We start from the raw sequence: 25,211 nt of genomic DNA, 5'->3' as shown, positions 1-25,211 counted from the left end.
TTCTGCTTATGATGAAGTGAACCACTTGGTTGACCATCTCGAAAGTGTTGTCAGAGAAAGGGTTAATAAATCCATCTACAATGTAGATACTCAAGTTGTTACTTTGGAACAGTTTATAAGTACTGAACTATGGCTGAAGATTGATCAAAAGATTGATTATTCCATTCGTATTATAGTATACAAATTTTTCTATACTTTATTAGATTTCAAATTTTTTTTAAATGATAGAAAGAACGTTTAAGGACATATTCCAAAATGTAAAATATGTGGATCGACGAGGAAATATAAATAAACAGAGGGAGAAATTGGTATGCCAGGAGTGGTTCCATGTATGGTGAATTTCAAGGGTCGAAAATCGATACCAGAGCCTCGCTCCAACATTCTCATCCCTTTCGTTACCGTTGATTCGATACGCCATAGCTTCAACCCTCTTCCAGTAGCCATTTTGGCCATTTCAATCTTACAATTATCGAAAAAACTTGACTTTTACACGCTGCTTTCGTTTCTTGTTTTTATTACTCTTTGTTTACTTCTTTACTTCCTACGATCGAAATGTAAAAAAATGTTTTTTAGCTCCAATGAACCGTATAATATTTTTAAACTCAAAAAAATGTCGATATGTTAGCTTTTTTTGATAATGAATATAACATTTTTCCTCAATTTTGTAAATAACGTCTGTTCAAGATTGTGTATTAAAATTTGATATTTTGGTGCCTGTAAAGTTGACTAGTATGTTCACAGAATTATGTAATTTTATTTAAGGAAACAATTTTTGTTAATGTGTTTACGTCTTTTTTATAAATATGTATGCACGTATACATAAATTGAAAACATGCCTTTATATAAACGCATACTTCCTCTTACTTCCGTGGAAGCAATTGGAGTCATGAATTGGCTGAAAAATTGCTTTTGAATAACTATCATACAATGATTATGCATCTAGCCATAGATTTTGCAATAAATTTCAAAATAACGTATTTTACCCTGCAGAATTGGTAATATATAATTCGTACGAAGCCGTTGGTTCATAAAGTTATACATATACTGAAGAAAAATAATGTCCAGTTGCAAAGTATTAGTATTCGCAAAGCAATTGAGCGGAACGTTCATAAGAATCGTGTCACACTAATAACGTTATATAAAGTGGAAAGAGTGCTTGTTAGATTTATAACTTGCTGGAAGCATTAGAAATATCTGAATAATTTGTTTATCGTATAATTACAAGGTTCGTGGAATCAAACGACATCGTTAATCGCCCGCAAGAAGTGCGTGAAAGAATTCGTCATGACGTATTACGCGAGCAAAAGATCGTGGCACGTGAAATTAATATTTCAGCTTGCACGGTTTCGCGTATTATTTATCAAGAATACAGATTCCAAAAAATAGGAACAGATGCCAAAAAAGGTAGTGACAAATCTAAGTAAATAGGAGTACATTCCCCCCAAAATAGGGATAAATTAAAAAAAGTGGGGACAAATTACAAAACCTAGTGACAAATCTCAAAAACTAGGTATAAATACCAAGAAATAGTGACAAATCTAAAAAATTAGTGACAAGTGCTAAAAAAGTAGGGATAAATAGTTCCGCAAAATAGTGATAAATCTCAAAAAGAGAAAAATATCCCAAACAGTAGGGGTAAATTCCCAAAAGTATTGGCTGAAAAATAAATCCCAAGAAAATGTAGATAAATTCCCCCTCACTCCCCAAATAGTCACAAGTTTTAAAAAATAGAGGTAAGTCCCAAAAAATAGTGACAAATCTTAAAAAAGAGGAATAAATGCAACTAAACAATGACAAATCTCAAAAAATAGAAGCAGCTCCTAAAAAATAGGGGTAAATTTCAAAAAATAAAAACAAATCTCGAAAAATAGTGACAAATTCTAAAAAAGTAGGGATAAACCCTCCTAAAAAATAGTGACAAATCCTGCTATTCCAAAAAAATAGGGATAAATCTTCCCAAAAAATAGTACTAAATTCCCAAAAATCGGTACGTTTGATCGCCCAACTAAAGACACGTGGTAGTGGCAAATTGTTAAAATAGTTCTCGGAATAAAAATGAGTTTAACGCGTATTGGAGGAAATTTTGGGGGCGTAGCGAGGTTGGGAAACGGTCCCCAGAAACGAATGACCAGAGATTTAGGGCCAATTTAGGAAACGCTTTCGTTCGCACGCGCGCGCCTCGCTTTATGGCGCAGATTGAGAGTTGGTTCGCGGATCGGACCGACCAAACGAGTTTTCAAGAATTTACTTGCCGGAATGCCGGCAACGCTCACTATTCTAACTGGCGTGTGCTACCGTAAGGGCCCCTTGCACGCTCGCTGGTTCCAAGTAGCCACGACCTCGTCGTCAAACATCGATTCTGGAAATTAATGAATAAATAAAGGACGGACTCCGGGGGCCGCTTTCTCGGTTCGAGCGAATACCGATTTCGCGACTACGGGAGCCGCCGGCTCGTTGAAAAACAACGCCACCGGTTGTTTCGCGATCCAGATTTCTGTAAATTTTATTCCGTGTGCACGCGATGGTACGCGAATTTTGTGTGTTTCGGGGCTGGTTTGACGCTGGGATCCACCGGGGGACTGTTTTTCTTTCAGATAATGACGGCCAGAAAGCAGCTGGTTGTTCCTTGAAAATTTATGTGCGAAACGGGAGAAAGGAAATGAGCGATTTAGCGACCACGGTTCGCAGGACACACGATGCCTTTCGGTCGATTCACTTTTCAAACCTTGTAAACCGTTAAATTGCAATTTGTTTTTAACAAATCGAGTTATAGAAGTAATTTCATTTTATATTGATAGGAATTTTGGTACTTGATCTGGATTAGTAATTTTACTTTGTACGATAAAATAATAATGATTTTACGAGTTAAATATGTAATTAATTTTGGAAAAAGGAATACAAGATTTTCTAAAATGGCAAACTATGTCTTCTTTATATCTTGAACATCAATAATATTCACTTTAGTCAGGATTTTGTAATTTCATTTGTACTTTTAGATATGTTATTTTGACTAACTGGTGTAAATTTCATTTTTGTCTTTTATAGTAGTTCGATTTTACAAAATAACAGTTTTCTAAACCTAACAGTATTCAAGTTTCAGAGAAGAGGAACAACTGCGTTTCTAAAATCAGTTTTATAATAAAATAATAGGAAACAAAATTAAGCTGACGTCATCCATGTTAATTTTATTCCTTTTTTATGGAATTTTGGAATATCTTATTGAAACTAGAAATATAGCGTTTAAATACATACTTCTTAATAGCATGGATGCTCCGTTTGTTTTGCCCATTAAAATAACAATTTTATTGATCTAAAATATTTTGTTTTTTTCTTGGTACCTAATAAATGAGACTGTGAAGGATCGATAGGTCAAGAATTTCAAAATGTATCGACGTAAAAGAAATGAAAACCTTTTTTGCTGTATATCTGTTCTTATTCCACAAGATGTTTTATTTTTATTTCCTATAAATTTAATTCAAACTAGAACTTTTATTTAACTCTTAATGGCCACCGTGAGTGAAGAATTCACTCCATAAAAATGTAGATATATCGTTTTATTAGTTAAATTTTATTTAACTTGTGTTTTAAATGGAATTTTCCATTTTGTTTCCAATGTTACAATAATATTATAATTCCCAGGTTATGGGTGAAAATTCACAGTAATGTTCCATTTAAGGGTTGAGGAGTCCTTTCAAGGACTCGTTTTATTAATTACATTTTACTCAACTTGTGTTTTAAATAGAATTTTCCATTTCGTTTCCAATATTGCAATAATATTATAATTCCCAGGTTATGGGTGAAAATTCACAGTAAAGTTCCATTTAAGGGTTAATGAGTCCCTGAAAGGACTCGATTTGTTGATTAAATTTTACTCAACTTGTGTTTTAAATAGAATCTTCCATTTTGTTTCCAATATTGCAGTAATATTATAATTCCCAGGATGGGGGTGAAAATTCACAGTAAAGTTCCATTTAAGCATTAAAGAGTCCTTTCAAGAACTCGATTTATTAATTAAATTTTACTCAACTTGTGTTTTAAATGGAATTTTCCATTTTGTTTCCAATATTGCAATAATATTATAATTCCCAGGTTATGAGTGAAAATTCGCAGTAAAGTTCCATTTAAGGGTTAAGCAGTCCCTGAAAGGACACAGTCGGTGATGCAGGGTGGGAAAGGTAATTTCGGAGTGAGGAGCGTCCCCGCGACGTCTTCGAATCTGAAGTACCGCCATTAGAACGCCGCTTTGGCACCCCGATTAGGCCGCGCCGCTGTAATTATATAATTGCGTAAAATTAACTCGACCGGCATAAATTGGCTGCCGTTTAAGCGCGATTAAGAGAAATAAATCGCAATTACCGTGCGACGTCCGACGACGCCGTGCACTGTAGATGGTCACGGCGCAACGCGTGACGTTTCTGTCGGCGGTTTTATCCCTCCCCTCCTTTCCCCTAACCCCTCCCCTCCTCACCTTTCAAGACTGTCTATTACTTCTGAGAAATCATTAATTTAATTGCCCGTCACCTGTCTCGTATCGACGAATTCAATGCGATCGCGATTAATTTATGCGATGGCGGAAGCTTCTGGAGATATCCTTCCAAATTTGATACATTATTATTATTCTTTTTTTATCAAACACTCGAAACCATACATAAATTTTTTAATTTATCACTCTACGTATTTCTTATTTGCGTTTCTTACATCTGAATCTTTTCCATAAGGTGTCTCAGTTTTTGTCAAGTTGAACGAGTTCTGCTGTTTCTGTGGGCAGTTTCTCTTTGTATTTTTGTGTGACACTTATTTTGCGATAATATTAACGTGTATGTGACTCTCGATAATACCTGAGTATTATATTCTGATCGTACGTCTCAATAAAATATCACTTAAATTGCCTAATACGAAGAAATCAATTTGCAAAGGATGCTGTTGTCATGTTGCTAAACCTGTTACTTGCATTACTCGTAGAACTATTTCTCATCCTGGCGATTCATGGCCTCCGACACACCTTACATACTGCTCGATTGATAGACTGCAAGAAACTGACAAGGGAAACATGGATGATATTCTTCAATGATAGTATTTAATTTGAAATTTTCCAAACTTGAGAATATATTAATGGTCCCCCAGTCGAATCTTGAATTATGAAATGATACTTTAACCGATTTAAACAATAGGATTACCAAATTGGAATCAGCTAGATCCTCTTCAGAAGATGAAATTATAGAACAGATGTTCGAAAGAAACAGAATACCACGCAATATTATTCTTTTACTAAAGAATCAGTTAATAATATTGTTGATAACTTTTTTGTTAGAAGATTTGGGAGAAGAAAGACCCACAAAGACCCAAAGTTGAAAGTTATTAAAAATAAAAGTAAATGTGATTTTAATCTTTCTCGTATATTAAACCATATTGAATTGCAAATATTCTGTTAGTACGAAAGTTATTTTATTTGAGTGTTTCTCTAGTTTTGTAGGTTCTTCGTGTTCGTTTGTTAAAACCGGATACATTCTGTACGTCGGTGGAAGATTCTTTTCCGACAGCGATGAACTAACATTCCTCCGACACACATTCTTTTCCGACTAACAGCGAATAAACGTTGACTTCGTTGTTACTCGGGAATACAATACTAATTCGCGGCTTTTCTATTCCCACGATGGAAGAGGATTCAGAGAATCGATTGTGACTGGAGGAATATGCAGAAATTTGTGAGAAATACTTGCAATTTCCTGAATGCAACTCGTCGGTTGAAACGAGGATCGAGCGAACAGTTAATTTTGGTGATGATTGATAGGAATTTCCGAATCGAGCAATCACTTTGAGCAGAAATGGAAAATTTCTATTTTAATCAAGTTACTTTATAAATCTGTCGATATTGTCCAGGAATTTTAAACAATTATTTTTTTATTTGATTTATTCACCAAACGTATAAAAAAATTTAAGGCGGCAAATGTGGAAAATTGTATTTGTTTCAAAAATTGAAAATTGAAGAGTACTCGATAGGAGCTCGAAACAATTCATTGTTAAATAACCGATCAATTTGTTTGGATTTAATTATTTGCAACGAACGAACAATTTTCTTCCGCAGTGTTTTTAAAAGTTTCTCGGCAAAACTCGCACGAAATAGAGTAACAGTTATGGATTATTGTGAAATTGTTATTTTCAATGTCTAATGCAATCTATCAATCTCATTTTTTACTAAATGAATTTATATAAAGCATTCAAATTTTTAATTAGTAGCATTTTTCTAAACTGTTCAAAAAGAAAAGTTTAATACGTGTCTAGTATATCTTTTATGAATTTCTAAAATAATACAAAAATTCACTGAACTGTCCATTATAGGATTTTCATATATTTATAATTTTTAAAAATGTCTTTTATGTATTTCTAAGATAACACAAGAATTGACATCGCATTATAGAATTTTCACAAATTTTTAAAAAAGTCATTCTTCGACAAACATAAATACTCAATGTTTCGTTCTGGTCCACATATAATTGGCACTACTAAAGAACAATTAATACTATATTAATAAAATACAACGCAATATCCAAAGAATTTCATCCGAATAAGGTAGTTTGGATAGAATCAATGAATGTTTTTTTCTTTATTTTAACAAAGTTCGAATCTTCAATGAAGATTCTTCTGCGAATAATCAAACAAATGATATTAAAATAAGCATTAATTAAACTTAGCTGCGTTTTTTTCTGGCGACGAAGGACGACCTAAAATATAATTTTACCCTACATCGTACAGGAAGTTGAACAGTCGGCGAAAGAACGCGCCGCGGAAACGCTAAGAAATCGCGTAGCAACATTCAGAGCTGTAAAACTGGATCCGAGATGTTAATTTAATGCCGTTCGCGCACTTTTATCTTTCCCCGGTGAGCATTAATTCCCAGCGACCGCGGAACAGAGACGAATTTACGAGGGAGATTCGTTATCCGTACCGGAAAGACCGACGAACTGGGATCGCGAAATCTATTGCTTCCGAGCACGCAGCCGCCATGACGTCGCACAGACCCTAGATAGCTTAAATCAAACGCGAATTTTCCCCCCTTTTCCCCCCCGCGAATGCAAAATTGAATTCCGTCCACGGTATTTTGTCGAACGATCGCGTTGATTGCGAATGAAATACTCGACCGCTAACTCACAATCGCTTTACTGAATTTAACGTTTATTCCGTGTACCGCAGAAACGCCATTGCTTGTTCGCGTTCGATCATACGATTTAATGAAATTTTACGAGACACGTATACTACATTTAATAATATTTACTTTCATAAACATAAACTTGGACGCGTTTTGATTTTGTGAATATTTCTGGGGTCAAGAGTGGTCCCATTCATTTCTAGATTATTTGTTATTTTAATCGCCGACTTCCACTCAATTTCGTTATAATTATTTCGTCAATTTGTATTTGTTTAGAAAATAGAGAGTATTAAGTTGTAGTTTAGTTCCTGATTCTATTACATTAGAATTTTTTAATTTCTAAAATTAGTGTCATTTATATTCTACTGGAATTTTTTTGATAAAACGATAAAATATTCATGTATATTTTTTAATTGTAAGTGCAACGAAAATAAACAAAGTATTCGTCTAAAAGTCCAACCATGAAGAGCAAAACAAAATTTGTACAAATAATAAAGAAAGGAGATTCATGAAACGATACTGAAAAGCAAAGAAAAAGTTTATCGAGTGGAACTTTGACCTTACGATCATGGTAATGGTGTCTCTTCACCAGAGAATACTCATCTTCCTCTTTGCAAATGTTCCTTCTGCAATTCTTTAGTAATGATCGTTATGTCAGTACACACATAACTTACCAATTGATCGGTTAAATATTTCAGCACCAGTATTTTAAATACATAAGTGATAATTGCACGTACTGAGCAGAGTTGAGAAGTTGATTTCATTGTCAGTAGTCCACATTCTACACGTCCTGAGAGTAAATTGGACGTTCTGTCATTGTCGGGAAAAGATTGCCTGCGTAGATGGGTTGCGTAATTTCATGGCGATGGCAAATCGTGTGTTGTAGAAAAAAAGGAAGATCAACCCCAGTATAAAAGGGAACGCGACGCCATCGATAAGAATGGCAATTTTTCCTCAAACGCAACAGAGACACGAACAACATGTAAAATTTAATTTCATTCAATGATTCAAATTCTGATTCTTATTAGGTAATCCATGAAAAATTGTTTATATAATATTCATTGTTCGAAATTTTCATCCTGACAAAACGTTTTTATTTCTATAAACAGGAATGACTCAAAACTGCATTTAGCAATACAAAACTCAGTTGTTTATTGTTCAAACATACTTTTGCCCCATTCTCTGGATGGATAACCTCGCACCAGATTTTACAGAGTTCTCTGTTTTATTCGAATTAGACCACGGACTGCATTAAATCGCTCGATGGCCCGTATAATGTGCATTCCTCATTTAGTGCACTGAACTTCCACCATGCACAGTCAATATTATTGTCAGTCTCCATCATTTAGTTACTGACATTCAGATTTTTAAATTTCTAGACATTCATCAATTTTTAACATCCTTCAATATCAACCATGCACGATCCAGAGAGCTCAATAGAAAACATCGACCATGACCCTCAATTGGTTTCTCTTCTGCAACATCCTTATTTACGATAATTTCAAAACTTTTTTTGTTAATATTCTTTTGCAAGATTGATCTCCAGATAACGCGTTTGCTTCGTTTCAATTAAATTCGTATTCTTTTTCTCTTTCCAAAAATCTTTTTTTCGCAGGTTTCCTTATCGTTTGTCATCGTTTATAACCTAAAAATTAACACGATTAATATAACCTCGTTAAAACATTCGATGGAGAGTGTTTCGACGAGAATTGTTTTACTTCTACTCAATTCATATCAGAAATCGAGAAACGAGTATCTATCAATTTAGAAATCAAACTGTATCGAAAGGGAGACACGATAAAATCTCACGAATCGCAAAAATGGAAGTCAACTGGAAATCAAAAGTGATTCTATCGATCCATCTAATTAAAAAAATAAATTGAGGACCGTGTGTAGGGGGGCTTCGATCGCTAATGTTGTTAATATTTGTCGATAATGTCATCGATTGCGCGCTAGTTTCGTTCGTAATAGTCCCTGGCGAGCGTCGGTCAAGCGACTACCGACGTCCATGTTTGCGCGAACGAAACAAAGGAAGGGGTCGGACGACGCTCTTAATATTTCCAGGAGGATTAATTCAGGGAATCTTCGCCATAAATTCTCGTCCGCGTGGGACATTCTCCGGAGAATATTCTCGATCCGCGCGTCGGTGCAGCCGGGGCTTTCTGGCACGCGCCTCGAAAATGGCGTCGCACGCTGACGTCACGTAATCCACGCTCGTGCACCGCTTCCACCGGCGCGAGCAAAAGGGAAGAGAATGGAAAAGAGGGACACCAGGGTAGCCGGGGACGGCTAGCGAGCCTCGATTGGTCAGCCGACCGGATGGAGGGAGTGGTCGAAAGCCGCCGGTTATATCGATCTCTCGAAGTCGGCTCGTTCGCGGCCGGGGACACTCCGTGGCGAACGCGTGGTGTCCTCTTCGTCCTTTAACGATGCAGTTATTAGAACTCGTCGATTCGACGGCCTCCCCATTCCATATTTACTATTACAGGACCCCTAGACGTTATTTGGTAGTCATTTACGTTCAATTTCAGTAACGACATGCAGTCTCTCCGCAGTAGTATTTTTTTATACTGAACTTAACCCCAAACTGATATACATTTAAACCAGGATCTAATGGGGCTTCGATTTATTAAGAATGGATGTACTGTTATGAGGATTGCACTTGATCAAATGCAATAGTATGTTTTCAATATTACCCTCAACTTGACCTCAAATTGATATACATTTAAACCAGGATCTAATGAGGCTTCGATTTATTAGGAATCGATGTACTGCTATGAAGATTATACTTGATTAAATGCAATAGTGTTTGTTTCATATTACTCTGAACTTAACCACAAATTAATACAGTACATTGAAACCAGGATCTAATGGAGCTTCGATCTATTAAGGGTGGATGTACTTTTATGAGGAGTGCACTTGATTAAATGCAATAGTATTTGTTCCACGTTCTCCTCAACTTAAACTTAAATTAAAATTAATATATTTGAACCAGGATTTAATGGTGTTTCAATTTATTGGGATTGGATGTACTTTTATAAAGATTGCACTTGATTAAACGCAATAGTATGTTTTCAATATTACCCTAAACTTAACCTCAAATTGATATATATACATTTAAATCAGGATTTAATGGGGCTTCGATTTATTAGGAGTGGATGTACTGTTATGAGGATTCCACTTGATTAAATGCAATAGTATTTGTTCTATATTACCCTGAACTTAACCTCAAACTAACATACATATAAGCCAGGATCTAGTGGAGCTTCCTCTAAAAATAGTGGGATATTCAAATAGGGAGATAACCAGAAGGTTAAATAGGAATTTGTAAAAAATAAGGAAAGTTAGGATAAATTGTACAAAATTAGAATCAAGGAGTCTCTGCCACTCAGAGATAAAAGGTCTATTCTACGGACAGCTACAAATTCAGGATGTAGTGTAGAACAAATTACAGGACAGTCTAATGTTTTAGCTTCTCTATGATGCAGAAAAAAAACGCCTACTATTAAAAGGAAAATATTGAAAAAAAATCATGTTCAAAAAACCTATAGCACCGAAAGGGTTAACACAACTCCAGTTTCTTCGTTTTTGAACCATTGCAACCATACAAAGGATCGCAGTAATATCGTAGTGTTTCGAAGACGCATGGATTTGGTAGCTTAATTTCCAATTAATACTCGCTCATTGGTGCATACGAGTTTCTAGACGGGGTCGAATCAAAGTGGGGACTCTCCTTTACCACGAGTATATTGGATTTCAGCCAGCGAGGGGTTTGACCCCCATTGATAAGGGTCATCTCGATGCTTTCGATACGTATCCCTAGGAAGGGTCGACGGTTCGCTGGGGTCTTTCAAGGCGGGGGGTGTTCGATTTAATTTAATCCCGATGCCCGACTCTCGTCTTTTGACGTTAAATTTGCCACCCAAACGGTAACGGCGAGAAGTTTCCTCTTAGAATTAAAATTATGGCGTTGGAATTTTAAAATCGAACCACCACTCATTTCGGAGAAAATCGTCCGTTCAGTATTTCCAATCAATAGTGTTTAGTTACCGTTGAACTATTTCGTTGATAAAATGTTCATTTGCAGAGCAATTTTTAGTATTTTGGAGGCGGTTGGAAATTATTCTGTATTCCTCAACTTCGTTTCAAATATAGTTAAAAGTCACCACTATCTTTTATGCTAAGAGACATTTTTTCTATTGACAAATCATTGAGGTGGAGGATTCAAAAAAGATTGTCACCCCTAACCTAAAGACCACGCCACTTTCGTTGCTTCTATTTTTTAACTTTTAGGAAAAGTCACACTTGATAATTTGTGGATTACTAAGAAAACATATTCGATCAAATACTTCTGTAAATTTTTGTATCTTTTATTGGAAGCACTGTTCATTCTAATATTTTAATAATTTTTTCACTTCACTTCTTTATATTATTCAATTTTCACGAAAATTGCATTCTTTTGATGTTTTACTGTTGTAATTGTTTATCCCATAACAATTAACTTCTCTAAATTTTTTTTTAATAACACAGATATTAATCATGCTTAAACATTTTTGTAACTTTTAATCTGAAACGTTTAACAAATGAATAAACAACCAGCAATAAAATCATGGCGTGACTCTTTTATTTAGTACCTAAAGCATTCCAAGAAATATACCGAGTGGAAAATTGAAACACAAGGGGGAACATTGCGATTCATAGATGCATTATTAACAAACAATAATCATTTACGTACGAAGAATAGACGACGGCGTATTTCCGTTTGAAACCTCAGACGCGCTCAGGTCGGTAAATGCAAAGTTACGGACGAACGCACCTGTTATGAATGTTTCAGTATTCAATATCGCGATATCAAAGAGCACAGGAAGACGGTACGCGGAATTCCCTTCGGCGCTCCTGACAAAGAAACACCGTACAAAGTCGAAGGAAATTCAGAGGCAAACGTGTTTTCAGCCCGAGAATTTTACAATTCTGTTCTTTGTGATCCATTGTAAACTTAATCGTCTTTGCAACGCGTTAATATTCCCAGTAAACAAACAGAACGAAGAAACATTTTATAGCAAGTTTCGCTAGATTGATAAATTGATTCGAAAAAATTCGCTGTGTCTGAGATTTTTAATTGATTACGATCAGTAAATATGGAATTCATAAGCTTTCTATTATAAATTAATTTAAACGCAAAAGTATATTTTATCATTCAACCAAATGAAACGTAATATAAAAATAATCATTCATAAAAATTATTAAAATTATCAAACTCAAAATACTTTATCGATTAAACATTTCTATCGTTATTATCAATTTTTCAACAGTAAAAGAAACCAGGCGATTCTAATAATCGTTTTGTTACAATTTCGTTTAATATAATTCCCATGGTTGTCCGCCTACTTTCGTGGCCGCATGGTTGCAATGTCCGATCATAATCTCCGTGAGAGAGCATCCTAATTCAATACGGAGGACCACAACCATCGAATAATGCACTATAAGTGTCAGGACGATTTATGCGAGCCGCGTATACGCGGGATATAACGTTTCCGTTATATGCTGGAACAAAATGGACGGGCGTGTTGCTGGTAAATGGTGTGTCAGATAGCGCGGACAATATTGCTCAGTGTTCTCGCTGGGTCCTAGAGTCACCCTCTCGTATTTAAGCGGAAGGACCTAGCGTCGATTATGGCAAGGGGCTCCTCCGCTTTCGTTTCGAGCCAGACGTATTACACAGGATTTCTCGGAGACGTCACCACGAGGATTACTCGTTACACAGGGCGTTCGTCCATAATTGTCCAAGTAAATATCTCGTAAATGGTCCAACGATGCAAACTTTAATGGGAGTACACAAATTTAAGTCGACTATAAGATTTGTGTAAATTATTTTTTTTTATTTGTGACCTTTCCGAGTTTGGGAAGGTCAACCTAGTTTTTTTAAAATGGATACATATGATTTTTTCTGCATATTTATTCGGTAGAGGTCATTTTTTGAAATGATATTTTTTGCTATTATTTATATAATAACTTAATGGCAAATAGTAAATGCCACGTAAATTATACAAATAGTAGTAAATTATACAACATAATTCCAGTATTCAAAATATTAGTCGAAGTAATATTAAGACTTTTTTTCTCGATAACAGTAAACTTCATAAACAATCAAATTTCAAATTCAAAGTATGTGTATATAGTTCATATTAATTAATTTTCGTAAAGAAACTTTAATCAATAGGAATATTAACGTTATACGAGGAGTAATAATAGTTACCCCTTGGTACTCTAACTCGAGAAACATTGTCGAACATTGAGTTCCTATTTGACATCCGCTTGCACTTAAGAAGAAATGACATTAAGAATGGATGCCATCCATTACGTAAATAACTTGTTAAGTCTTTCAATTTCAACGTCATTACTGTCACGAGGGAACACGTTTGAAACGTATCGACACATCAGCGTCGTCGCATAAGAATCTGACTGGTCGGAAGATCCAATAAGAAGACTCGGATGATTGCATACTTTTAATATCTTACTTGGAATAGTGACAAGCCAATAAATAGAAATTATTCTACTCGTCTTTGTCTACGTCATAGAAACGTCACGTTCCACGATTAGATTTAATTAAAGTTAAACACGATAGAACTTTTCTTATGTAAAACGTTCAAAATGTGTTTGTTCCAATTACGATTTTTATTAAATTTTATTCGTTTCTACAATTTTGAGGTCGTTGGAAATTTAGTGAATATCAGTGTAAAGAATTTTGAAAAAAAAGCAGCATTTCTCATTAAAAATGTCCCTTTTAAAACGTTCAAAAAGTCTTTTTATCTCAATTACATGGTTTATTTCAATTGCAATTTTCATTAAATTTTATTCGTTTCGACAATTTCAAGGATATTGGAAATTTAGTGGAATGTCACTATAAAAAAGTTAATTTTTTCGCAAAAAATATCGAAACTCGTTCCTCTTTTCTTCTCACGCTACGTTCTAGCATCATTTTCCAGCTCAATGACTTTTTATCAAATAATGCTTGGCGTTCCCGACTCCGCCATGAAGATCGAATCTTTTGTGCTTCCACTCGTGTTTCTTTCAGCGTGGATGCGCCAATATGGCAACGTACGGGGCACACACGTTACTGACTTTGAAACAGGTAGATCCACGTGCTGACACGTGTACGCCGACAGATACGAACTCAATTGCCCGTGCCGCGCACCACGTGCCATGAAATTTAAGTATTTGAAAACGTCGATCTTCCTCGACTGCTGCTTGAAATTACACCGTCGCCGAGGGTCGTTTAATATACACGGGACGTGTAATATCCGACGTTGTTACTCTCCTCGAGAGGAATAAAATGGTCGTCGTGACCGTTCGAGTCACGACCGATCTAAGTTAAGCAAGACATTTGGCAAAGAATATTTATTACTCGGTTTTTACGATTCCGCAACAGCGTGCAAAACGAGAAGATTTATGAAGCGTCGTGTCTGTCGGTGTGAAAATTTGATTTTGTAATGAAGATTGGTTGGAAAACCATACAGAGTTCTGCAAGTGATTTATAGTCGTAGTTTATATCAGTCTATAGATTCATTATTGGCTTTGCCTGTGCATATTCAACACGTTTGGACTTTGTTTTGAGTGGAAGGTGATTGATGAAAATTTGTTATTACATATATTTTCCATTGAAGAAGCTATTGAAATTAAGTTGTGATAGGAAAATGAGAAAATGAAATTGTTATTCATCGTTTTGAATTAAAACAGATTTTTAAAAAATTTTTTTAATTAATACTATTTCGGGAAGTGGAGAAATAGTGTAATTTTTACACATTTATTTATATTTTACAAAATTACATAAACGATAACAGAAAATTGACTATATAAAATTCTGGAGTGGCAGACTATTTAGGAAAAAGCTATTTTCACAACTTCAGGCTTCCAAGACAGAAATACAATTTTCAAATCAAGAATTAGAATAGTTTATTACAATGCTAGAGATTCTTTAAATTTTTCAAATATAATAAAATTTAGTTTAGGCCTAGATAAAAGTTGAAACACAAGAATTATTAAAAATGTTAAATAATAGGATTCGATTGAAAAAGAATTACAAATAAAATGATGCATTCTACGAATAGCATTTAATCTTCGACAATGTAAATTAACAATGAAAAAGAATTACAAATAGAATAATGCATCAACGAATACCATTAGTCTTTAATTAGGTAAACAATGTTAAAAAATAGGATTCGACAATATAGACTGGCTGGAAAAAGAATTGCAAATGAAATGTTGCATCAACGAATACCATTAGTCTCTAATGAAGACAACAATGTTAAAAAATGGGATGAGAATGTAAACTAACAATGAAAAAGAATTGCAAATGACATGATGCATCAACGAATATCGTTAGTCTCTAATGAAGACAACAATGTTAAAAAATGGGATGAGAATGTAAACTAACAATGAAAAAGAATTGCAATTGAAATGATGCATCAACGAATAGCATTAGTCTTTAATGAGGTTAACACGAGAGCCTCGTAGAACAGAATTTCAAACTAACGTTTCACGCAGTGTGAGATGACGCTCGTAAATACAGTTTTATCCGAGATCCGACGTATTCCCATAAACTGTCCCTTAATTACGAATCATTTTGGAGGGACGCCGGGATCGTCGAAGAGTACGTCTTTGAGCGAGGATGATCCGCAGGGTCACCCTTCGTAGATATCAAGATCGAAGATAGCCTCGGACGCATGCGTGCAACCGTTGTAAAGAACATGAGATCTTAACTGGTCGATCTCGTGACATATTCCGTTGGTCCCCCGTCCGTCTGTCCGTCCGTTCGACCGTTCGTTTTCTTGGTTCGTCCTCGGTTTGTCCGTCCGTGTCGCCCAGCGGGTGCCATCACCAGTTCTGCACCCTCGCATCCGTCAAAACGTTGACTCTTCTTTTATTACGCGGCAGACCGCGTTATAAATTTCGATGAACGATGAGCCCGGCCGTTGGAAAGAAATAGTCATTCCTACCCTTTTGGTATAACCAATTACTTGTCGTGTGCGTGAGATTCCTGTCCCGGGTATCGTCAGTGAAATCCTTCGTGCCCGATCGATGATTGCTTTTTCGTTCTACGATTACCACCGCGAAACATACGCACAATTATTCCCACTCGTGTTCCCGTACAAATGCAAAGAAACTTGTTTCTCTTCTCGATCATTTCTCCATTTGTTTTTACCAAATTTGTGTCACGTGGAAGCAATTCGAATTCTAAATAATAAAAGTGGCTCGTAACTAACATTTATTAATTGTAAAATACTATTAAGTAGAGTTAATGACAGATTAGATCGTATAACAATTTCTATCGACAAACCCGCGGGAAATTGAATTTAAAATTCGATGGAATTGTGGCGGCAACTTCTGCACTCGCCATCGGAGGGCTACGCTCAACCTGTCGCTCTCTCACAAGTGCTCTACCAAGTATCTATTCCTAGGGTTCATTTACCGATAAGTCTACTACTGTATATCATCCTAAATTATTTACTACTTGGTGCCCCTTTTAACATCGAGTGAAAGAGCACATTTCTGTTTAATAAATTATATGAATATCTCGATTAGAAGTAAACATTGCATTTTCGATTTTAATCCTCTAGCTTAAACGCCTGTTTAAATGTTTAATAAAATTTGGTAAATATAACAAAACTATTTAACTGAACAAGTAAAAGTTGTTGCGTTATTATCTGGTTCCAGAACTTCTTTCTACACCAGAGCCTTGCTCGCGCGACATAATAAGAATTTGCCCCGATTTCCGGCTGTTTCAGGTCTCGAGTCTCAAGTCCAGGATTCGAAGGACCTCTACTGGTTCTAGAAGCGAGTTTCGGAGCCTCGTGGGCCGAACTGATTCGCAGCATCCGCGGTGAACACGAGCTCGAAACCGTACACGCGACAAGTCGTCGCTCTTCTCGCCAGGTCGCGAGTGACGAACGAGGAAGAGGTACGATGAGCACCGTGGTACGAAGTGACAAAATGGCGTACGCGATGCTCGAAGGGACACCGAGAGAAGAGGGACAAGCGTACTTAGACGACGTAACGTGATATTAGCGTGCTAGGGGATCGGTTTGCTACGGGGTCGGAGCACACGGCGAGGAGGAACTTTGTTATATAACGGCCGGACTGAACGCGTCGCCTCATCGCGATCGTTCTCGCCGAGTCGAGCAAGTGTACATAGTGTTACCTAATTACTTTAAGGATCTACTATTAGCGTACAACTCAGATAGTATTAGAGGTATACTTTGCGCGCACTATTACCTTCATGGTGACTGACGTCCGACCGGCCGCTGAAAGAGAAACGAGAGAGAGCCTCTAGTTCGTATAGAGTGTTAGGGGGTATTAGGCCACTCGAAGGCGCGCCTAAATTTTCCAAATAATTACGAGAACGCGGACGTAGAGTCGATCGATCCGGTCCTCGCGTGCCAGAACGATACGTCCACTCCGGCGACCGCGTAACAACAGAGCCCGGGTATATAGAAACAAAGATGGCGGTCCATGTTCCTTGAATGATATTACCGACCGTACAGAGTGTATTTTCTTTTATCGCAAGGATTTATTAATTAAACGTACCGTGATATAGCTAACTTATTGAGGAACGGAGGAACCGATCGAGGGACTTGATTATTTGGCGAATTTAGTTGCAGACTTAAGTGAAATATTTATTGACCAATGATCTTGCCATGTATACATATATATATATATTATAAATAAATAAATATATATATGTATTACTATTATTATTATTATTCTATTATTATTATTATTATTCTATTATTCTATTATTATTCTATTATTATTATTATTATTATTATTATTATTGTATCATAACACCGGGCGCTGCAGAAATTCTGAAATCTCTCCGAGTCAGCAAATTAAAATAGTTATTACTCGAAACGTCACAATTATTCTTTACATCCCTCCCCAAATATAATTAAATATCTGTCGTTAACACGCACGCACACCCGTCATTTTGCCTAGCGGATTATTCTACCTTAAGCGCATCGTATCCATCTCATGTTATCGTCATCATAGGTGTTAAATAAATGATGCATTAATATTACACCATTGCGTTTTCTGATCACAACTTTCACCCGTCGATCTTGTCCTACCTGCACGATGGTTCCAGCGAAAAGGTAAGCGTTATTTTTATTTTTATTTTATCCTTAATGAGGAATCGCTTTTTAATTGTATTTAAAAAATTTAAGAACGTTCTTAAGCCATTTTCTTCAAAACAGTTTTACTCGAACCGATGTTAACAAAATATTGAGTAATAATCAATTTGAAATTTAAATTTTACTTCTTCAGATATAACTAAACAAGAATAACAAATGTTCGTATTTTTCTGTACATTTTGCATTTCTTTATTTATTTTTAGAGTTACTTGCAACAAAAGAATCAAAGTTTCTGTGTTTTCGAAAGTACAAATCTACGATTTCAAATTATATTTCTACGAACAGACACTTCCAGCGAAGAATGATTCAACAATTATGACGACATCAAATATGGATGTGCGTAGTGTTTTGCTTCCAAAGACACAGCATGGTGCAGCAGGGGAATGCAATTGCTTTCAGAACGATGACAGATGACCATAGATCATCGAACATATGTTCTGTTTCACTGATAAGTTAATAAATTAAAGTTTCAAAATGCGTAATATTTTCTTATACCCTAATAAATGATATAGAAAATAGATTATATTAAACTTTCGACATTTCTGTTTCGATGTTGATTTTCTCTAGGAAAATATATAATTCTATAAATAATTATATCAGGAAATGTGCATCGTAAAAGTTGAGTGAAGATTATATATTACAAAAAGAGTATTTCAAAATTTAATTTTTTCCAGTGATACTTATCTTTCTCTCTTCCCGTTCTTATCCATTTAATTTCTAAGTACTCCTAATTAATATACGTATATTTCAAGTGTTAAAAGTAGTTGTTTATAATTTCTATACATCTATTTTAAAATAGCTAAACAACATATTTGAAATTACAGCTTACTGATCGTATTTGTATTAATTATTACCTATTACCTATACGAATTTAATGCAACATAAATATGGCTAAATATTGTTTTTTATAGTAATGTTACAAAGATTAGATATCAAATGAAATTGATTGCATTCTATTTGTTTAATAGATTAATAATCGTCAAAAAAGTTTCAATTGCTATTCTTGTTAGTAAAAATTCTACATATTTTGCTAGAAACAACCCCGGTTTAAGGTAAAGATTTTCTAAATAAACTGATGTTAAAATCTGTTACACATAATAGAATTTGAATACAGAATTGTATGAAGTATTGAATGCAATTATATTTGTGTTCATCGCCATGTTCCCAAGCCTTTTCGAGCAACTTGTTTTCCCGCGATCATTCTCTACAGCAAAAACATGAGAAACACGCAATATCCCGCAATCACGGTCCACTGTATCTGCGATTATATTAATAATATGGCGATTCAAGAGATAAGTTGAAAACAGAACTGGAGCATATCTGACTGAGAAAATAGAATTTTATGCTTTTGCGGTTCGTTACACCGCTGCTGGTTAATTACACACGGCTGAATTTAGTAGCCCCACTCAGGCCCCGGAAAGTTAATCGAGCACGTAATAAGAGGAAATAATGGGGAATTTAATCTTCTGGAATTCTACGTGGAACTTTCGGTTTCGTTCGACCCGCAGACGCGTTTACTGCGCTTAACCCGTTTAACCAATTCCCGTTCGAACGAGGAACTTTTTCCTGGGCGACTTTGTTATTATTTGAAACTAGAAATCAGTATGATTCACTTGCGGATTAGTCACGTATTAAAATAGAAACTAGTCAGCCGTGATATATCGAACGATTTATCATTTATAATTGGTAAAGTGGGTAGCAGTAATTTGTTTTTCATTTTTCGAGAAATCGCGAAATTATAATAAGAGTTTAGTTAATGGAATCAGTGTTTTAAATATTTCCTTTGTGTCGTGTAATTTTGCTCATTCGAAAGGAACATTCATAATACGACTGGCGGAATTTAATTTAAATGGAATTTTGAATGCTTGTGAGATACGTGTATGCTTGTGAAATTGTGGCCCTAATTGGTACGTGTTTGAAAAATTGATAAACACTGGAAGATTCTGGCTGAAAATAATTCTAGTTGAAAAAGTTTGCACTTTTTACATTAATAATATCGTTGTTTTTTTGTTAATTGCAAGAATTATAATTACAAAATGTACTTGTTTGAAGCTTCAAATAGACATTCAATTTTACCACTAAACACGGGCATATGATAGTAGAATAAAATAAAATGTAATACTTGTAACTGAAAATTCAATTTTTAAATATCAAACTAATATTTCGAGTATACGCCCAGTAATTTTTAATTTTAAATATTTGTTTCATTCTCAAGAAATGAAATTCTCAGATACAGGATTTCACTCCAATTGATAAAATACTTTTATCGTACATAACTTTGTTAACGGAAAAAATTTTAATCGTAAAACAGAAATCATAATCTTTTATCTCTCGTACATATTTTTGTTTAAGATTCAAGATTAACTTACTTACGTTGTATATCATGTAAATTTCAACGTTTACGTTACACTTTTTGCGTTTTCATTTTAATGAATTGTGTGTAACCAAAATTTTTGTGCTTTCTATAATTAAAACTCTAATTTACCCGAATTTGTCAGAAAACTATTGTGGTCATCGTGCTCTGAATTGTATTTTGTTACAGCGATTGCTTAATAAATCAAAGTTTTGAAGTGTGCAATAGTTTATGGGACTCTCAGATAGTATTTTCCGAGGAAAACACGTGTAAAGATAGATTTAATATTCGAAATACGGTCGGAAGACATATGTCTCGATCGGTGAACGATTTCCTTTACATGTGCTCCTGTTTCCTACGTCACCGACTTGTTCCTGTCAGGGCAACGTTAACGAGATGAGAAAATGAGCAATTAACTTCGTCACCTAGGGGGAAAACGTCGTTCCTAGGATTCGTATGATCGTTGTTATCACGTGTAAGACACGTGTAGCCTGATTGGCCGTGCCACGAATGTAAATGGACCGAAGGCCAAGGTGGCGGAGAAATTTTAACGAGATCCCGCGACTTTTCGTGAAAGAATAATGGCGATTCGGTGCTATGACTTTGACAGAATTAAAAGAAATACAGATTAATGAAACGTGTTAATAACATAGAGTGAAGCCGAGTATAGGTTGATATTTTTTATACTGATAACATTATGTTGAATAATTGTTAAACTACTACAATTTATTATTTACAAACAATCGTGTTTAAACATATAATGTACCAGGTTGATATTTTTGACAAATACTAAATAATAAGTAATGGTAACTAATTTTGAATTATTTTAATACTATAAGAGAGATTTCATAATTGTACGTAACTTTATTCTTCTTGAAATTTTCTAAACTAATGCAGATGTAAGGTATGTTATCATGATATTTGATATCGAAACCTAGTAACTTTACACTGACCCTCGTGTAAAATAGGATAATTATTTTAAAAGAAGGACATAACTTTTGGAGAAATAAATAAATCCCCAGTCACTTGAAATAAAGTATAGTCACTGTACTTATAACGAGTCGACTGTCGAGCGTAGAAAAGGACAGCGAGTAAAAGAGAAAGTCGAGCAGTCTAGCGCGCGAAGGGGAATCTCACCTCAGTGGTGGGGATGAACACCGTGCATTCACGCGGTAGATAAATCCGTGCATATATCGATCGTTCGCTGTACGTATCGTATAAGATATCACTACTCATATTTTCTTTATATAATTGATTAAGAATCGTCAAAAATTCGCTCGACCAGTCAACCGGTACTAGATTTATCGAGCGATCAATTAAAACCTGATGAATCGTTTCCACGAAAGCGATGCTCTCCGAACATGACCAATCGAAATGCGGGGACCGGTCGTCGCGATCTCGATACGTCGATCCAGTTGCACGGTATGCGTCGATAAAGCGAAACAACAAAATCCACTTATCCTGTCACGGGAGCCACAGGATCCGCGGAACGCCACGGGACGCGATAATTTATTCCGCGGACGGTAATTACCCGTTTCGTAACGCTCAGGGACAGCATGCGTCTGGGATGCGTCGTTTCGCCTCATAATCTCCGATCGACGTTGGATTCCAATAAACGGTAGCCGTCGGTAAATCTACCAAATAATAAAATAAATCGTCGACCGTTGAGAAGGGGCTAGTACCGATCCTCGGGATAAGGGGAAAGTCGAAGATATATCGGGGGAGTGGCCGAAACGGGGGAGCAGGGAGGGAGATAGAAACCCATAGGAGGGGGGGAGGGATGGGAAATGGTGAGATTTATTGCGTTGACCGAGGTGTTCCATCTTGTTTTAATTACCGAGGTCGCGTTGCTCGCCGCGGCCTTTGTGCCCGTTCGTTTTGTCGTTGTTCGTTCCTTTCCCTTTTTTTTCTCCCTCCCCCCTCCTCTTCGTTCTCCCTGCTACGGGAGAGATTAAATGCTGCGTGGTTAAACTCGAACGCGGTTCCTCGTTTGACGGGGCCTTGTTCCCTGGCCAACAGTGATTTCGACTGATACTCGTATACGATCGGTTTGTTCTTTAATAGGCTGCGGGATTGCGCGCCCACTGGGCGATAATTCTTCGATCTCCTCGGGGACAGCACACATGCTCTTAACTAACGGGTTCCCCAACGAGAACAGTGGAACTTTAACTCGAAATGAAATGATAATTACGAAAGAAGTTTGTTTACATTTGATATATGAAATACAATATCGTTTAAATGACCACCTTTTTCTTATTTTATTTGGTCTGCAGAATTCCTAAAATATTCACCACCAGTTAGCTTTGGTAATACAGTGTGTCTCACGAACTCTGTCCACAAAAATATCTATAAAATTATCGAGGTCATTAGATGTGAAAAACAATATAATTTTAACGACTACCTCTCTTTCATTTTATTTGGTCTACAGAATTCCTAAAATATTTACCACCAGTTAACTTTGGTAATATAGTGTGTCTCACGAACTCTGTCCACAAAAATATTTTCAAAATTGTTGATGAAATTAGATATGGAATACAGTATAATTAAAATGACCACCTTTTTCTCATTTTCTCATATTTGAAGAATTAAATAGCTTCGAGGGAAACACAATTTGATGCACTTAGTTTCTTTATAGACGGGCGCGTGGAGGTCATGGAGAGATTAGTAATATTTTTTTTAATAGATTCATAAATTTTTTAAATCCACTGTTTGATGCAGCTCGTCATTTCCTATAGAAAAGTATTTATTCGTTTATGTCGAAACCCCATTAGTTTAAAAAATATTTAAATATAAATATTTATACTATATCATTAAATTATTATTATTGTAAAGTAATATTCTTTAATTCATTAATCAATTCAAACTCCTCATTCCTCAGAAAGAACTACTGCATTATTTATGACAGAAAGATTAGTTTAAAAAATATTTATTAACTTAAAAGCTTCAATATTTGAAATGTCTTCTAAATTATTTTTCATAAATGACTAGTTACATCGAACGATGTATTAAAAAGTATATGATTCCATTAAAAAAGAAACATAAATAACCATCGTACGTCCTCTGCGCATTTACTTATGAAAGAAAAAACTACATCAGATTTAAAATTTAATTTCTTGCGCTCCTTAAAATTTAATTTTTGTCTCAAACATTTTAATACTATATAATCTGCAATAATTAGAAACTAAATAACTTCACAAGCAATTTTTGATATAAGGATAAATAAAGATTCTTTTAAAATCTGACTCTGGGAGCCTTTGACACGTGTCAGGCCACGCACTTGGCACTTTTTTATATTTTCTCATGGTTGTGGATCACAATATGGTATTTTTCTTGTTGTCGTTTGTCGAAACGACGATGTTCCGTAGGAAGTTCATCGCGTCAAATGCCTGAACCGACGACATTCCACGTCCGCAGCGATATTTCGTTGCTGCTAGCCGAACTGCATATCGTCAGACGAATGCAGATAGGCCATCGCTCCGTGAACATAAATCAGTCTGTTCTGTTTCTTCTGTCGCGAGTATGATTTGTGTGTTTTGTTACGCAATCGTGCATATGCTGGCTAGACATGGAAAAACCACGAGCAGGAAACCACGTGAGGGACACGTGAGGCAGCCTTGGTGAAACGGTACGCGGTGACAGACTTCCTAACTCGCTTTTTTAAGAATAGTTTCCACGAGGGTGAATTCGATGGTTTCTGAAACAACCCATGCTGAACATCAACACCGTGGTCTCCCTTCTTCGTCGAATCGAATTTTGCAAGTTAAGTGAGAATTACTCGGAGCACATGTGTCTGTGCGAAGTCATGGGTCGTTTTTAACGAATATCTTCGAATATTTTTCGAGACTGGTCGATCAAATAAGTTTGTCAGGTTATCGAGTCGATGATTTATTAAACAGAATTAGAAATCAAACAAAATTAGAGTACAGTTTCCAGTGATTGGAACTAAAATAGATAAAATATAGTCTGTACAGGAATTTAAATTAGCAGTTTACCCTCATGTGCAATCAATTTTTTCTTAGATTGCTCTTTAATTTAAGGTTTATTTTTAACTTTATTACAGTGCTTCCTAACAAACGCCATTATACAACAATTCTGAAAATTCATCTCTAAGCTTTGGTATTGTCAAAGAAACTTAAAAATATTGAACACTCGAAAAAGAAAATTACAAACGTATCTACAATTACTAGATTGATTTACATAAGCAACTTTTAAATGGGTACATTTGCATAAATGTATATATTATTTTATCTAACAAACATGTACTATGCATCAACAAACTGAATTCTTCTAAACCTGACAAAAATATCAAAACATTTAAAATGTTACAAACTACTTATTTAGGGACGACTGTAGTTTGACAGAAAGGAATGAATAAAAAATTGTTATTATTATAAAATTCATTATGACTGGAACAAAATTATGTATATTCTCATATATTGCTTCGTTTGGCAATCAATTATATTTATCATTGTGGTCTACGAAAACTTAATTCGACATAATTGTTTCGAGGGTGGGATCATCTATA

General features: G+C 35.5%; 1 protein-coding gene across 2 annotated transcripts in view; it reads left to right on the top strand.

Moving 5' to 3' along the window:
* Vg (transcription factor vestigial) overlaps nt 1-18,019 on the top strand; it is a 157,093-nt gene extending 139,074 nt beyond the window's left edge. For both annotated transcript variants that reach the window (XM_076783865.1, XM_076783856.1), the window contains exon 6: nt 16,933-18,019. In XM_076783865.1, coding sequence (XP_076639980.1) covers nt 16,933-16,979 — 47 coding nt within the window. In that variant the 3' untranslated portion in view covers nt 16,980-18,019. The remainder of the gene's footprint in view (nt 1-16,932) is intronic.
* The last annotated feature ends 7,192 nt before the right edge of the window (nt 18,020-25,211 follow it).

Source organism: Colletes latitarsis, chromosome 1 (genome assembly GCF_051014445.1).
Source record: "Colletes latitarsis isolate SP2378_abdomen chromosome 1, iyColLati1, whole genome shotgun sequence".
NCBI classification, from domain to species: domain Eukaryota; kingdom Metazoa; phylum Arthropoda; class Insecta; order Hymenoptera; family Colletidae; genus Colletes; species Colletes latitarsis.
The sequence above is the reverse complement of the archived record's forward strand: the minus strand, read 5'-3'. Positions and strand labels throughout refer to the sequence as shown.